At 54.9% G+C, this 12,638-nt stretch overlaps 5 protein-coding genes across 5 annotated transcripts; 1 reads left to right on the top strand and 4 right to left on the bottom strand.

The window, feature by feature from the left end:
• Nucleotides 1-530: 530 nt before the first annotated feature.
• SETTUDRAFT_34019 (uncharacterized protein) lies at nucleotides 531-1,958 on the bottom strand (the record flags this gene model as incomplete). Its single annotated transcript, XM_008031226.1, has 2 exons — nucleotides 531-1,535; nucleotides 1,791-1,958. 2 exons carry the CDS (start codon nucleotides 1,956-1,958, stop codon nucleotides 531-533), a joined length of 1,173 nt encoding a protein of 390 aa, XP_008029417.1.
• Nucleotides 1,959-2,094: 136 nt separating this feature from the next.
• Nucleotides 2,095-2,541, top strand: SETTUDRAFT_22436 (uncharacterized protein; the record flags this gene model as incomplete). Its single annotated transcript, XM_008031142.1, has 1 exon — nucleotides 2,095-2,541. One exon carries the CDS (start codon nucleotides 2,095-2,097, stop codon nucleotides 2,539-2,541), a length of 447 nt encoding a protein of 148 aa, XP_008029333.1.
• Nucleotides 2,542-4,116: 1,575 nt separating this feature from the next.
• SETTUDRAFT_96713 (uncharacterized protein) lies at nucleotides 4,117-5,662 on the bottom strand (the record flags this gene model as incomplete). The annotated part of the gene is made up of 8 exons (XM_008031391.1): nucleotides 4,117-4,547; nucleotides 4,603-4,670; nucleotides 4,716-4,919; nucleotides 4,971-5,073; nucleotides 5,123-5,198; nucleotides 5,242-5,288; nucleotides 5,334-5,406; nucleotides 5,456-5,662. The coding sequence occupies 8 exons, from the start codon at nucleotides 5,660-5,662 to the stop codon at nucleotides 4,117-4,119; spliced, it is 1,209 nt and encodes a 402-aa protein (XP_008029582.1).
• A 3,145-nt stretch (nucleotides 5,663-8,807) lies between these two features.
• On the bottom strand, nucleotides 8,808-10,618 carry SETTUDRAFT_43421 (uncharacterized protein). The gene is made up of 5 exons (XM_008031300.1): nucleotides 10,296-10,618; nucleotides 10,043-10,166; nucleotides 9,702-9,988; nucleotides 9,588-9,651; nucleotides 8,808-9,535 (listed from the first exon to the last, which is right to left on the bottom strand). The coding sequence occupies exons 1-5, from the start codon at nucleotides 10,535-10,537 to the stop codon at nucleotides 9,128-9,130; spliced, it is 1,125 nt and encodes a 374-aa protein (XP_008029491.1). The 5' UTR covers nucleotides 10,538-10,618; the 3' UTR covers nucleotides 8,808-9,127.
• A 247-nt stretch (nucleotides 10,619-10,865) lies between these two features.
• On the bottom strand, nucleotides 10,866-12,620 carry SETTUDRAFT_164996 (uncharacterized protein). Its single transcript, XM_008031392.1, has 4 exons — nucleotides 12,467-12,620; nucleotides 12,123-12,407; nucleotides 11,718-12,074; nucleotides 10,866-11,670 (listed from the first exon to the last, which is right to left on the bottom strand). The coding sequence occupies exons 2-4, from the start codon at nucleotides 12,324-12,326 to the stop codon at nucleotides 11,092-11,094; spliced, it is 1,140 nt and encodes a 379-aa protein (XP_008029583.1). The 5' UTR covers nucleotides 12,327-12,407; nucleotides 12,467-12,620; the 3' UTR covers nucleotides 10,866-11,091.
• Nucleotides 12,621-12,638: the final 18 nt, after the last annotated feature.

Genomic DNA, 12,638 nt, shown 5'->3' on the forward strand with positions numbered 1-12,638 from the left:
ACAGAAGACAGAAGACAGAAGAAGAGAAGAGAGAAGAAGAGAGGTGTGTGTATGTGTGTATGTGTCAGCTGACGCGCAATGCAAATGCAAATGCAATGCATGTAAGCTGGAACAAGGAACAAGGAACAAGGGATGATATAGTTTAAAACCATGTAAGATAAAACTATATAAGTATTTGGCGGTGAGAAAGAAGAAGAAAAAAAAAAGAGGGGGATAATAATGGATAAGTTTGTTTCCCCGCTAGTTCTACAGTAAGTACTAGTAGTGGTTGATTTGTTATCTTCTTCTTCTTCTTCTTCTTCTTCTTCTTCTTCTTGTTGAAGTAAGGTGAGTTTGATTCCGGACTTTGGACTTTAGGGTGCTGACATAAAGGTATACATATATATGCACGGCAGGTTTGTTCTTATTTTTATTTGAATTCTTGATTTACTTTACTTTCTTTCTTACTTTCTTTCTTACTTTGTTTATTTACTTTCTTTCATTATTCATCTCATTATTCATCTCATTATTCATCTCATTATTCATCTCATTTACTTCAACGGCAACGCCTTATCCTCGACGACATGCTCTGGGATGTTGACGGGCAGCGCCTGAGGACTAGCAGCGGGCGTGAGCCATGGCGCCTCGTGCTGCTCGACGGCGTCTGTCTTCTTGATGCGGGTTGCGAGATTGACATTCTTGACGCGCTTGTTAACGTAGTCAGGGCCCGGGCTCGGCCAGGCATAGCCAAAGCCAGGACCGAGAATCTCCTCGACGCCCTCGGCGAGGATTTGAACGGCTTTCCGGCGATTGCAGCTCCATTCCCACGCGCGCGACCAGCGGCCCGCTTGGACGGCTGTCTGCTGGCCGCCGTCGAGGCCGTCGAGAATGGAGCGCCACACGAGCATAGTCTTTTCGAGCTCCGCTGCACACGATACGCCGATGACGCTGACGCCGAGTTTCGAGCCGCCGACATCGTCGATGGATTCATGCTGCCACGGCACGCCCGACGCCGGGTCGCCCTGGGAGCCGCATAGCGCGCCCGCCGACATCCACGTCTCGAGCGCAAAGCGCAGGGCGATAACTTCGATGGGCTCGCCGTAGGCGTCGCAAAAGTCGCTTGCGCGCCGCACGGCTTCCCGCAGCGACGACGGCGCAGGATGGAAATCGCCCAGGCCGCCGACGGGTATGCCTTGACGCCGCAACAGGCCCATGCCCAGGATGGACGCATTGGGAACGACATCGACGCCGGCCTTGTGCAGTTGCTGCACGCCGCGTGGACCAGCGAGCTCCTGGTTCTGAAGGGTAAAGTTGGCATACGACTGGACGGCGTCGAGGGGCTCGCCCGTCTCGCGCAGAATCAGCTCGGCCAGGTCGCCCAGGACGTCGAGCGGGTAGCCTGAGATGCCGACGTAGCGGATAGTGCCCTCTTCGTCTCGGATGCGGCGCAGCTCGCGGACAGCCTCGAGGACCTCTGCAGGGCTCACAAACTCGACGTCGTGGCGGGCCGGTGGGCCAAAGGCATTGACAGCAGCACGTCTTTTCGGGGGGGGGAACTATACCAAGTAGAGCTGGATGGAGTGTATGTGCGAGGGGGGGGGGGAACCGTGTGATGTGTGACGCTCGGGCGGGATTCTGTTTTTGGCTTGTATCGTTGTGTGTGTCTGGAGCGGGCGTTGTGGGCGGGTGGGCTTGCTTTTTTTTTCTCTTTCGTCCGTCCGTTCCTTTGTGTTTAATAGAGACCAAGGGCGCTTGTGCTATGCTTCTTCAGTTCTTTGCTTTCCCCAGTTGAGATAGTTTCTTGTTTATACCCGCGGGCCTGACGTGTGGACGACGATCACGACAACCACCACATTGATATCGACATGGACGACGACGACGATAAGAAAGATGGCCTGGACCGAGGGCTGGTGTATATTCTTGCGCTTCCACTTCCCTCGGACGTTTCCTGTCGTGATTGGATCCAAGGCGATTGGCATACCAGCCGGTGGCTTTTTTTTTCTCTGCGCGTAACGACGGACTATTATCCAGCACCCCGCCATACGTCTAGGCGAGGGACATAGATAGCCCCAAGCCGCCGCCCTCGAGTGCGTCATCCCCAAGCATACAAGAGTCATGGCGACTACACCCGTCGAGCACCCCACGACAACCAGCGCGCTTCCCACGCAGCAAAAGCCCCTCCCGTATGCCTTTGCCAACGGCCAGCGCACGCCGCTGTCGTCGCTTCTGCCGCCCCTCGTCTTCGGCACCGCCACCTTCAACAACCTCTACAACAAAGATCCCTATGCCCTCGACACGGTCGGCCTCGTCACCTCGGCCCTGACTCACGGCATCCGCGCCTTCGATACCTCGCCGTACTATGGCCCGTCGGAGCAGCTGCTGGGCGATGCCCTCGCCACGCCCTTTGTGCGCGAGACATTTCCCCGCAACTCGTACATGATCCTGACAAAGGTCGGCCGCATTGCCGGCGACGAGTTCGACTACAGCGCCGAATGGGTGCGCTACAGCGTGCGCCGCAGCCTCGCCCGCATGCACACCGACTACCTGGACCTGGTCTACTGATTCGGGTTATAGATACACGAGAGGCGATGTTGCCGACCCCGACCCCCCACCCTTGCCACAGCACAGCATTGCACAGCCGAGAGAGAGAGAGAGAGACAGAAGTCTGATCTCCACCCCCCGTCTGCTCGCTTGCCCGCCGTCTTACATACATTCGATACGATACTATACTGTTGCATTCCAGGCACAGGTACGGGCGTTGGGGCTGGGATCTTTGTCATGCACCCGCGCTCGGAACGAGGAGAAAAAAGCCCACAGCTGCACCTCCACCTCCACCTCCCACAACCACGTGCCCATGCAAGCACAGATGCAGATGAGCCGATGTCCCAGAAACATGGACTAAGTAGTAGTGGCAGTAGATTTGTGAACCCCACATACCGTACTGCAACCGTGACAGTGACGTGCATTTCTGTTCCATCATCGACCAGCCTCGCCAAGGTAGGTAAGTAGTGCGATCGGGTTTGCTCCCTCCTCCTCCTCATCCAACGCCCGCACCCGGCATCCGATTCGCATCTTCTCCAGCTTTCCAATTTTCTTTTCCACGTTTCTGTTTTCTTAGCTCCCGAATGAACCAGGGGGGACCTAGATCTTTGTGTGGCGCAAACTATATCTTTTTTTTTCCTGCTGACTTCTGTGGCTGATTGCTGATTGCTGACACGCACGCACGAATGCAGGGCAGGACAGGACAAGCCACACACACACACACACAGTGCGGGACGGGGGGAGGAGGAAGAACCACACCCAAGTATTGGACGATATATAAAAGAAAGCCTATAATTAGTCGGAAACCATGACGAAAAATTCATCTTTCGATTGAGGCCATGTTTGCGAGCCCTACTTACTTGTTGAACCTGGAAGCTGGAAGTTGGAAGGGGAGGGGCTAGAACTCGCTCCCCCATACCTGGAACAAAACTCCGGACGCACGTGCCACACCTCGTCTTCAACATCCAGCCATACAGAGAGAGATACTTACACCAGAGTACCGGGGAAAAAAGAGAGAAACCCCCCCCCCCTACGCGTAACAGGTTTCTCCATCAGCCAGCCAGCGAGACAACGATTTCGGTTTCACAGAGTGTAACGAGGCCACGGTGTGCGCGTCTCGAAGCCTGCGTTTCCGCGACCATGTCTGCATCTATCCAGTCAGCAGCGAGGCAACCAAGTAGTCGGCGCATCTCAACATGCAGCGGCCGAAAGATGAGGACGAGTAGGTATCAAGATAGCGCCGGGGCAATAGCATAGCCTGCCGTGGCGTAGCCCCAGTGTTGCAAATAATACCCCGTCTGACAGACAGTCAGATAGTCTGTCCGTCCGTCCCGCTCTTTTTTTGGGACGTGGCCACGCGAGAAACAATTCGGGCCGTATGCTCCTGAGAATGCCTAGGCGCATGCCCGGAACATGATCGTGGTTGTACAACATGACACGCACATGTGCTGGTCGACAGCCCAACAAGACTTGTCGCGTCCCACGGAGAAATGCATGATGCCACGAGGCGTCGCATTGGGCAAACGACCAAGACCTTGGAATCGTATCATCAGTGGCATTACGCGGCATCCTCGCCAAGGCTGCCGCGTGGCTATGCTAGTTCCGCTGTAAAAGGAACATCTCTATGCTGTCGACGCTGCAATTCTCCAGCTCGCTGTAGCCTTCTCTCCGCCCAGGAAACGCCGCTCGGCTTGGCGGTCGTAGCCCCGGATGCGGAGCCAACGGCTTTGACATGCCCATCCCCCCACGAGTTGGCGCACTGCGACTGCTGGCCTTTTCCATGCCACTCACTCCATCTTCTTTTTGATACGACTCTCGCTCAGACTGTCCGACCGACAACGTCTCTTGGATTCCTTTTGTGGCCCGGAAGCGCAGGGGTGGACGAGGATACGACGATGCTTGCGACGAGCCAGCAAAAATACGCGGGAACATCCTGTTCATCAGGGGCTTGCAGCCTGGGAGACATCCGCATGCAACACCAACGCCCGTCTCGATAGACATGATGATGAACGTTGTGCCGCCGTACCCTAGTTGCGTCTTAGGCCATCACCCTGGGAATTACGGGACAGGAAGAGAACATACAAAACACGTCGTACGAGACGAGATATTGGTGTGTGTAGTAGAGCCGAAAGACACCGGCGATACAGACACTACTCATGTCAGCACGTCCCAGTTCAAGATACAACTACACTCACATAACGCCCAGTGAAAACATCATCGTCAGTGTCAACCTTTGTCGCTGCGACACCTGAACGTTGAGGAGATTCCTCGCCGGCCACAGGAAGATGACAAAGTCGCTAAAGGTGTTTTGGGCCGAGTGGAAGTAGTATATCGCCTTGATGTTGAGGCATTTGGCTGTGCCCATGTATTCGAAGATCTTCCAGTAAGTGCTTACTGGCCTGTGGCACTGCTTAGCGCAATGTATAGAGATGGTGTATCGCCATGCTTACGAGCATTGGAACAGCGTCACGAAGAAACAGGCAAAGTTCAGCCCTACAGTGTAGCCAATCATCAGATAACAGAACCACCTGTCGAGCTTGGCCGGAAATATGCCTTTGCCTCGTGTCAGCGCGCCTGGTTGGTCCGTGGCTCGATTACGTACGTATATATGTGAGGAGAATGGCAATTTTCATAAACGCCGTAATCGAGGTGAAGAGCAATTGGATCACCATGCCCATCTAACAACCGTCAGCAAAGAAGACACAGTGCCAAACAACATACCAGCGCTGCTTTCATCGTGCCATAGAGTTTCTCTGGGTGAACATCCCCTGCTCGAATCAGCCTACGTGCCCTGCTATGCGAGAGCAACTTACACAAATGGTAGCCCATCTGGTACTCCGGTAGCATAGATACGACGATCATAACGTTATTCGCAATCGCCAACAACTACCAGCATTAGTCGCCAACAAACCAAAGCTTGCGGGATTCGACTTACAGCCGCGACCGTCATCATGCCATCATCCCAGCCCAGGGTCTTGACAAGCACTGTCCGGCAATAGAGCCGACACGACATGAACACGGCAACCAGTCCAGCCGTCGGAACGGCGACTCCCAGAGCCAGGGGAAACCGCGTCGTCGGGTCTACATAATTGGGTTCGGGAAAGGACGCAAACTCTTGGGCCGTGGGGAATCGCGCAGTCATTCTGTATGCGCCGCACAGCGACCGGTATTGACTCGAATCAGCAAAAACAAACAAGACCGCATCCAGGACACAAAGGCAAAGCGGCACAGGGCTCGGGACTGCCCGCGGATATTATAGCCGGCATAGACTCTGTATGTACCCCGCGGTATGCAGGTGCAGCTGTGGGACAAGACCGTGAAACTCCTTTGACGTGAACTACGGCACGCTCGTTGCATGACGCGGGATGGGCTTTTGTTGCCACTTGCTCAAACAAGATGGTCGTCCGAGGTCAATTACTGCGCTTGGCTGCCTTTGCGACCGTCCGATTTGGGACAAGAAATGGCTCTGGGTGCGAACTCGAGACGCCTCCGTTCCCAAATGAACAGCACCCTCGGCGGGTTCCGCAATCTCGTGGCAACGACAGCGGAGACATCCTGATCCTTCAGGCAGAGGATGCGTTGGGACGGTCGACCAGACTGATATCCCTGCTGTCTGAATTGCTGGGTACTGCACGTGGCTGCACAGTCGTTATAGCACTCATGCGCCCCGCCATGTGCTCCTGCATGCTTAACTGCTCGCTCCTATTTGCTCCGCCCCTTATTGAAAATTTATCAGCCATTCGATTTGCTCGGAATACCCATATTTATTTATCCCAAACTTTGTATGATGACGGTCATGTCAGTGTGGCTTGGGCGAGCCCTTCGCCCAGTGAGCTGATCCCGTTCGGGCTGTCCACACTATTGGAAATATCACCCGGATCCGGGTAAACGTTGGTGTCACCCTTGAAACCTAGACTCCCGCGAGGCACGATGGGTTGCGCGGTTCGCTGTCACCTACGTCTACAGCTGTCGACTTGTAGCGTACTTTGCTCTGCGCAACTATGGTCTCATGCCCAGAGACCTTGTGCGCCCGCGATGAGGAAGGTGACTAGGTTAACCTAACCCACTTGCCTTTCAGAAGCGTAGTGCAAAAGATAAGACTAGATGCCCATGGCCCAACATCTGAGAAGTGTTTCATCCAGGCTGCACCTGCATGGGGCATGCGATCCGACGCCCTGCAGACGTGCGGAAAGACGTGGCACTGGTGGCTCTGGTGCATACTCGGGCCGCAGTGTAGCCCAAAATCGCAATTCCCCCGCGTTGCTTGGCAGGTCTTATATTGGTTGACGCCCCTACACAGCTTTGACAGCCGCCCAGGGCCATCTCTTCACTCTGGCATGTGGCTGACCAAAGCGTTCCCTTGTGTTGAGCCGCCCTATCCAGGCATCGCGCTCACTGTCGAGTTGAACTTGGAGAATCATCTTATTAACACATCTTCCATGTCTTGATAATTGACCCTGCCGCGGTTCCAGTATGATCCCTGAATCAGTCGACCTGAGTTATAGGTACTCGCGATATAATATTGGTGAGCATTGTGTGCAAAGCTTGTATCGAATACTGCAATCAAGACAGGGTATACCATCCTGAGATAGCATTAGCGTGGGTTTCGAGAAAGCACTCAAGCCAGACACACTGCTGTTTGACATGACGATATAGTGTGCTGTTGTCGCAGTTTTATGCAGCAAGTTCCGAAAATCTTGCCCAGTTTGGTAGGTCCTATGCTGCTTCATCCATGGCATTCTGATCAGCCCTCCATGATAAAGCGACATTTTCCTTGTGGATGCGCGAATGCATGCATTCAACAGGCGGTGTGGGTGCATTTGTTCCAAGGCAGAGTTCGTTTTGGTTGTATACAGACATGGCATGTTGTAGTGTTTCACCAGTATACAGGTTGACGTCGTTGACAGTAACCCAGAGAGTACAACGCCATTACGCGTCATCAATGGGTGTGTAGGATACACCAAACTCACCTTTTGCATAAAGAATTTCTTGATGGATGGGCAGCGGCATCTCGCGTACCGTTCGTTCTGCTTTGCTGAATGCCCAAGCTGGACATGATCAGCAACGCGCCCGAGCATAGATGTAGTGGTGTAGTGAGCAGACCATCTAGCGACGGATATACCCGAGGAGGGTATTCCGAGCCATCTGTATATGACAGCTTGTTCCAGTCCTACTCGCTGCTCAGGATCATGTGCCATGTGTATGCACTGTACTAGTCCACCACAACTCGTCGCCAAGTGTAGGATGGCATATCTGGGCGTGATTTGCAATCACACGCATCCATCAGAACGTTGATGTAGTGTTCAAATCAGGTATTTTGCCCGCAAGTGCTGCCGAGGTATGGTGTTGAATATCAGTCACTGAAACTGGAAGCGCCAGACGCGGCAGCGAGCTCGAGTGATTGCGATCAAACGCGGAATTGACGATTGAAGAGCGCTCCCTTAAAATTCGTGCAATGAGCAAATGGACCGTCCGCGCCGAATTCAGATTGGCCAGATGAGAGTTGTGGTGTTGAGGCTTGGACTTGGTACCCCAAGGAATCCACCCATGCTAAGAGCGGGGCAAAGGATTCCGTCAGACTCGTGATGTAGTGAGTCTGGCATTTTAGTTCAGCTTCCTCTTTCAGAAATGGCATTCCTATCTGTATCCCCAATGACTGATGGGCTTGGGCAAACTTGCAGCGGACGTCGTAGCCGTTTCGGGGGCCGGGGCCGCGTTCACCCCATGTCGACGGCGCTGGACGTCTCGTTCAAGAACTGTTCTTGTGAGCAACGTTGTGGGCCGGAAGTTCAGACGCACCTTCGTTCCCGTTGCCGTGCAGATCCAACGTTCGAGGCGACGCTGATCAGGTCCGCACGTTGGTGGCGGGGCTGAGCTTGGTGTTCAGCTGTAGTGAGAAATTACATCTCGTAAATAGGTGGGGACGGCGCCACATACGACTCGACGTCAAAGACGCGATACGGCATGTTTTCCAGGATATGCTGCGGCCGCAATTGGTATCGTGTAGGTGTAAAGGGGAAAGGGGCACATGAGGTGGTGGCTAGAAGTGTCTTGGCAAGTTGAGGCATCCACTTGGGCCTAGTTCACCCAGCAACCCCACTCAAGGCGAATAGCAAGCACGCCTCGTGACTGTGGCATGCAACACCTCTGCTAATTAATGCAATAACTGAGAGTAATAAGAATTTCGTTCATTCTTACTGGCATTGTTGTCGGTACGGCATGGCCATGGCTGTAAGTGGGTTTGCTATGTCCTCGTGACTTGCTCAAGTTACTGACGGACGAGCTGACGGCCAGGAAGCACACGCCCCCACCAAAAACCCCCCTCCATCTCGCACCGAAATACATCAATTCTTACCAGCGCATGCAAGAGAATCAGCATTATCCGAGTTGCAAACAGAATACTTATACATGCGCTAGCCCACAACACACATGAGACCGTTGTACTACGTCAGGCCGAAAAAAAGAAGATTTCCGTTCTCAAATCGTGTCTGAATCATACAAAAGTCCTGAAACCAAAAAGATGCTTGGTCTAGCCCCTACGCCATCCACGTCCACCGTGGAATCCATACCAGGACCAATCGATTAACTTCGTTACTTGGCAATTCCCTTATACCCTCAGGAGCTTGGCGGCATAGTCGGCAATCAAGGTCTCGGTGGGGAAGCTCATCTCCTCAAGCTTCTGCGCGTAGGGAGTGGGGACCTCGGCACCAGTGACCCTGGCAGGGGGAGCCTCAAGGTAGTCGAAAGCGTACTCGCAGGTGAGCGCCATGATTTCACTTGCGACACCGAAGCTGGGGAAACCAGACTCGACGCAAAGCATGTGACCAGTCTTCTTGACCGACTTGACAATGGCCTCGACATCAAGAGGCTTGATGGAGCGCAGGTTGATGACCTCGGCCTCGACACCGTACTTGGACTTGAGTTGTTCGGCGGCAACCAGAGACTGGCCGACGCAGCGCGAGAGGGTTACAATGGTGAGGTCCTTGCCGGGGCGCTCGATCTTGGCCTTTCCAAACTGGGATCTCGGTTAGCATGCAGGCCGAGTTTGCAAAGGTGCGATGTCTTACGGGAATGACAAAGTCGTCGCGCTGGACCTCCTCGCTGACGGGGAAAGAGAGACCGTACAAAAGCCTGCTCGTGTTAGCGATGCGTGCACTGCCTGCGCCAATGGTGCAACCTACTCGTTCTCCAAGACGACGACCGGGTTGGGGTCGCGGATGGCAGCCTTGAGCAGACCCTTGGCATCCTCTGCGCTGTATGGCGAGACGACCTTGAGTCCGGGAATGCTTCCGTACCACGCAGTGTAATCTTGCGAGTGCTGGGCAGCGACACCGGCGGCGAAACCATTGGGGCCACGGAAGGTGATGTTGCAGGGCTGGATACCACCGGACATGTAGTGTGTCTTTGCGGCCGAGTTGATAATCTGGTCAATGGCTTGCATGGCAAAGTTGAACGTCATGAACTCGCACTGGCATTGCCGTCAGAATTGCTTTTTGCAGAAAAGGAGTACGAGGGTACTGACAACAGGGTGCAGGCCAGCGAGCGCAGCACCGACGGTCAGACCAGCGAAACCAGACTCGGTAATGGGCGAGTCGATGACCCTCTTCTCACCAAAGCGGTCGAGCAGGCCCTTGGTGACCTTGTAACTGCGGGCTCAGTCAGTGTCATGTCGAGACTCGCCACTCTGCGAATTGTCCGGAGCGAGATGCTCGCAATTGAAGCCCCCGCTGAGTGAATTGGATGCTCGGAAAATGTCATCATGGGTGTGCACATACGCTCCGTTGTACTGCGCAACCTCCTCGCCAAGGACAAAGACTTTGTCGTTCCGCTCCATCTCCTCGGCCATGGCCTCATTGAGCGCCTCTCGCACCGTCATCTCCTTCTGGCCCGACGCATATCCTCTCCTTGCAATTGACGGTGTGGCGGCGGCGGCGCGGAACGCAGGTCGGAAGGCGGGCGCCGGTCGTGTCGACGCAATCAGGCGCGAGGCAGGGCGGAGGAGCCTGGAAGCAGCCATTGTGGGTAGTGTGCGGGTGTGCGGGCGTAGGAGGAGTGGTGAGGGTTGGCCGTGGGGGCGAGTAATGGCCGCTGAGGCTGCTGGTGGTTGCTGGGGCTGCTGGACAATTTCTTCGGAGGTCGGGGATGCGAATCGTTGGGCCCTGAACACGCTAAGTCATCAAAGCTTCGGGTGGGTCCCTGCACGCATAGCGAGAACACCCGATGCTCTGCATCAGCTCTCGACGCCATCAGGCCCTCGCATCGGCTCTCATGCCGGCTCTCATGCCGGCCCTCATGTCAGCTCCGCTGCACTTGGCCATTCAAATTCACCCGAGCACTGTCGAATCAAGGATATTACTTTTCATTCTCTAATTACCATGTCGCGTTACCATGACCTGCCCTAGACCTTGCTGTACCATCAGTTATTACAGGATATATCCGCCATTCAAGACGCGTGCGTGCAAATGCGAGGAGATGTGCTCCTACATCGATCGAACGTAAAAAAGCTACAAGACCGACCAGGTCCCAGATGCGAAGAGAATTCTAATGCAAGGCGAAGCGAAAACGATCAAGTTAGGCGTCGGCGGGTTTCCTTCCAACCATGAGGTACATGGGTGTGAAGAGCTTCTCGCGGCCACCCGCAACGAGGCAGTCGGCGGCAAGAGCAAGGCTGTCGGCAGTCTTCTGGGTGCCCTTGGGGGCCAGGCCGATCATCTCCAGCCCGCCGACGAACCTGTGGACGAGACCACGGCCAATCTTGGTCATGCGCAGAATGGTCGGGATGTCGCCAATGGTGCTAATGTACTTGAGCTGGCCAGAGAGGGGCCAGTACCATGGGTAGGGGTCGTCCCTGTCTGCCAGATCCTCGTGGTGCTCCATCTGGAAGCCGGCAGCCTTCATGGCAGCCAGCGCAACGTCAACCTTCTCCATGTTGGAGATGCCGTCGCCAATCTCGATACCCAGACGAATCTCGCGGTGGTGGGGGTTGTCATTGTCGTACTTGTCCGTCATGAGCCACTCGTAGACGCCAAAGACACCACCAGGCTTGAGGACACGGAAGATTTCGCTGTAGATGCCCTCGAGGGACGGTGCGTGCACGGTAGCCTCGATGGCGTAGACGGCGTCGAAAGAGTTGTCGGGAAAGGACATTTGCTGGCGCGAGTTAGCTACGAACCAAAGGCTGGGTGCGTGGTTCGTACCATAAAGTCACCCTTGACAAACTTGAGCTTGTGCGACAGACCCTCTTTTTCGGCGTAGGCGGTAGCACGCTCAATCTGGTAGTCATTGTTGTTGAGGCCGACGACGTTGACGCCGGCAAACTTGACAATCTCGCGCGCAGGTCCACCGACACCGCAGCCCACGTCCAACACACGCATGTTGTCCTGGAGGTTCATCTTGTGGGCGAGGTAGTGCTCGTGGCGGGCAATGGCCTGGTAAAACGGCTCGCCGTACGCATAGCGGCAGAAGTGGAACGATTGGCCCCAGCCATACTCGTACAGGTCGGTGGCGAGGTTGTAGTAGTGCCTTGTCAGCGTGGCGTATTCGTCTCGTCGTTCCTGGCACCGTCAATACATGCACAAAATGCCCGGCCACCTGCTGCATACCTTGCGCGTCTCCTCGGTCTCGTCGGCGGCGGCCTTGTTGTCCCAGTGCTTAAAGTACTCGTCAACGGCTGCTTGCTGGGCCGCCTTGTCCTTTTGCAGCATGGCAGTCATGCCGCCGCGGGACTTTGCGGACTGGCCGTGCATGGCCTTGTTGAACTCGGCATCGCGAGTATGGTCTTCCTTTTCAAGCGTGGCAGGAGGCATTGTGGCGGTATTGGAGGATGAGGAGGGCGAGATGCAAAAGAAGGAGGGATGTAGAGGACGGCAGAGAAGACAGCACGGCAGGTGAGAAGCCTCGAAACTTTATAAGTAAACAATGCTGAGCCAAAGGGCGGTATGGGTAGGAGATTTAGACAGACTCTAAGGGGGGATTCGGCGTCTGCCCAATCACGACGCACTCTGTACGCAGCCCTGGCCAACGGCCCTTGCCCCCCTCGCTGGTCGCTGGTCGTGCGTAGACGACGCCAAGCCCGCCGCGAGATTTCTAGCGCCACTTAGCCTGCTCTCCAGTCTTCT

This window comes from Exserohilum turcica, assembly GCF_000359705.1.
Source record: "Exserohilum turcica Et28A unplaced genomic scaffold SETTUscaffold_6, whole genome shotgun sequence".
NCBI classification, from domain to species: Eukaryota; Fungi; Ascomycota; class Dothideomycetes; order Pleosporales; family Pleosporaceae; genus Exserohilum; species Exserohilum turcicum.